Source organism: Salvelinus sp. IW2-2015, unplaced genomic scaffold (assembly GCF_002910315.2).
Source record: "Salvelinus sp. IW2-2015 unplaced genomic scaffold, ASM291031v2 Un_scaffold7263, whole genome shotgun sequence".
Lineage (NCBI taxonomy): Eukaryota > Metazoa > Chordata > Actinopteri > Salmoniformes > Salmonidae > Salvelinus > Salvelinus sp. IW2-2015.
Genome location: NW_019948523.1, coordinates 15,833 through 17,130, shown reverse-complemented (window position 1 = coordinate 17,130; position 1,298 = coordinate 15,833). Strand labels below are relative to the sequence as shown.

General features: G+C 40.8%; 1 protein-coding gene across 2 annotated transcripts in view; it reads left to right on the top strand.

Moving 5' to 3' along the window:
• Positions 1–1,292, top strand: part of LOC112079221 (zinc finger protein 391-like) — a 4,385-nt gene extending 3,093 nt beyond the window's left edge. For both annotated transcript variants that reach the window (XM_024145229.2, XM_070442257.1), the window contains exon 2: positions 386–1,292. In XM_024145229.2, coding sequence (XP_024000997.2) covers positions 386–1,272 — 887 coding nt within the window. In that variant the 3' untranslated portion in view covers positions 1,273–1,292. The remainder of the gene's footprint in view (positions 1–385) is intronic.
• The last annotated feature ends 6 nt before the right edge of the window (positions 1,293–1,298 follow it).

Genomic DNA, 1,298 nt, shown 5'->3' with positions numbered 1-1,298 from the left:
CATCCATAACTAGTGGTTTCCTCATTAGCAGGGAGGAGTTTCAAGTTTTTATGCAATCGTGTGCATTGCCCTCATGCCGCAATTTTAGCAAACACAGAAAGGGGCCTATATTGGAGACCAAAAGTCGTCTGGCACACTGCTTAGAGTTTCAACAACATGAATAACTTATTTCTAGTCTACAATCTTAGATGTTACTACTAATGTGAAAACAAGACAATATATGACTATTCTTGCTCCTTTTAAGACAAATGTCAAATAATCATTACATTCATTACAGGCGTCAATTGTTGTACAACATCATGGCTACTCTGTTGGCATCACTTTTACAGTTGATTTTCGCTGTTGTGAGCATTTATCCATCTGTATGACTTTGTTGTTCACACAGGAGAGAGACGTGACTATCGTGGATCCTCTGGGGAGCCTCAACAACATCATGATGCTGACAGGGCAGAGAAGAGTCTCTCCACATCAGAACACCTCAGTAAACACCTGCGGAGATCCACAAGGAAGAGAACTCACTGCTGCTCTGATTGTGGGAAATGTTTAAAATCTTCATCAGAACTTAAAATGCACCTGAGAAATCACACGGGAGAGAAACCTTACTGCTGCTCTGTCTGTGGGAAGAGTTTTACTCTGTCAACCCGCCTGATATCACACCAGAGAACACACACAAGAGAGAAACCTTATAGCTGTGATCAATGTGGAAAGAGTTTTCCTCTGGTATTGAACCTGATATCACACCAGAGAACACACACAGGAAAGAAATCTTATAGCTGTGATGCATGTGGGAAGAGTTTTCCTCTAGTAAGAAACCTGATATCACACCAGAGAACACACACAAGAGAGAAACCTTATAGCTGTGATCAATGTGAGAAGAGTTTTCCTAAGTCTAGCTATCTAACTAGACACCAGAGAACACACACAGGAGAGAAATCTTATCACTGTACTCAATGTGGGAAGAGTTTTGCTCGTTCTAGCTGTTTGAAGAGACACCAACAAACACACACAGGAGAGAAACCTTTTAGCTGTAATCAATGTGGAAAGAGTTTTACCCAGTCAAGAAGCCTGATATCACATCAGAGAACACACACAGGAGAGAAACAAGAGAAACCATATAGCTGTACTCAATGTGGGAAGAGTTTTGTTCGTTCTAGCAGTCTGAAGGTACACGGTAGAACACACACAGGAGAGAAACCTCATAGCTGTGATCAGTGTGACAAGAGATACTCTGATAAAAGATATCTGATCAAACATCAGAAAATACATACATGAAGGAGTTGTTTCATGATATCAATGAA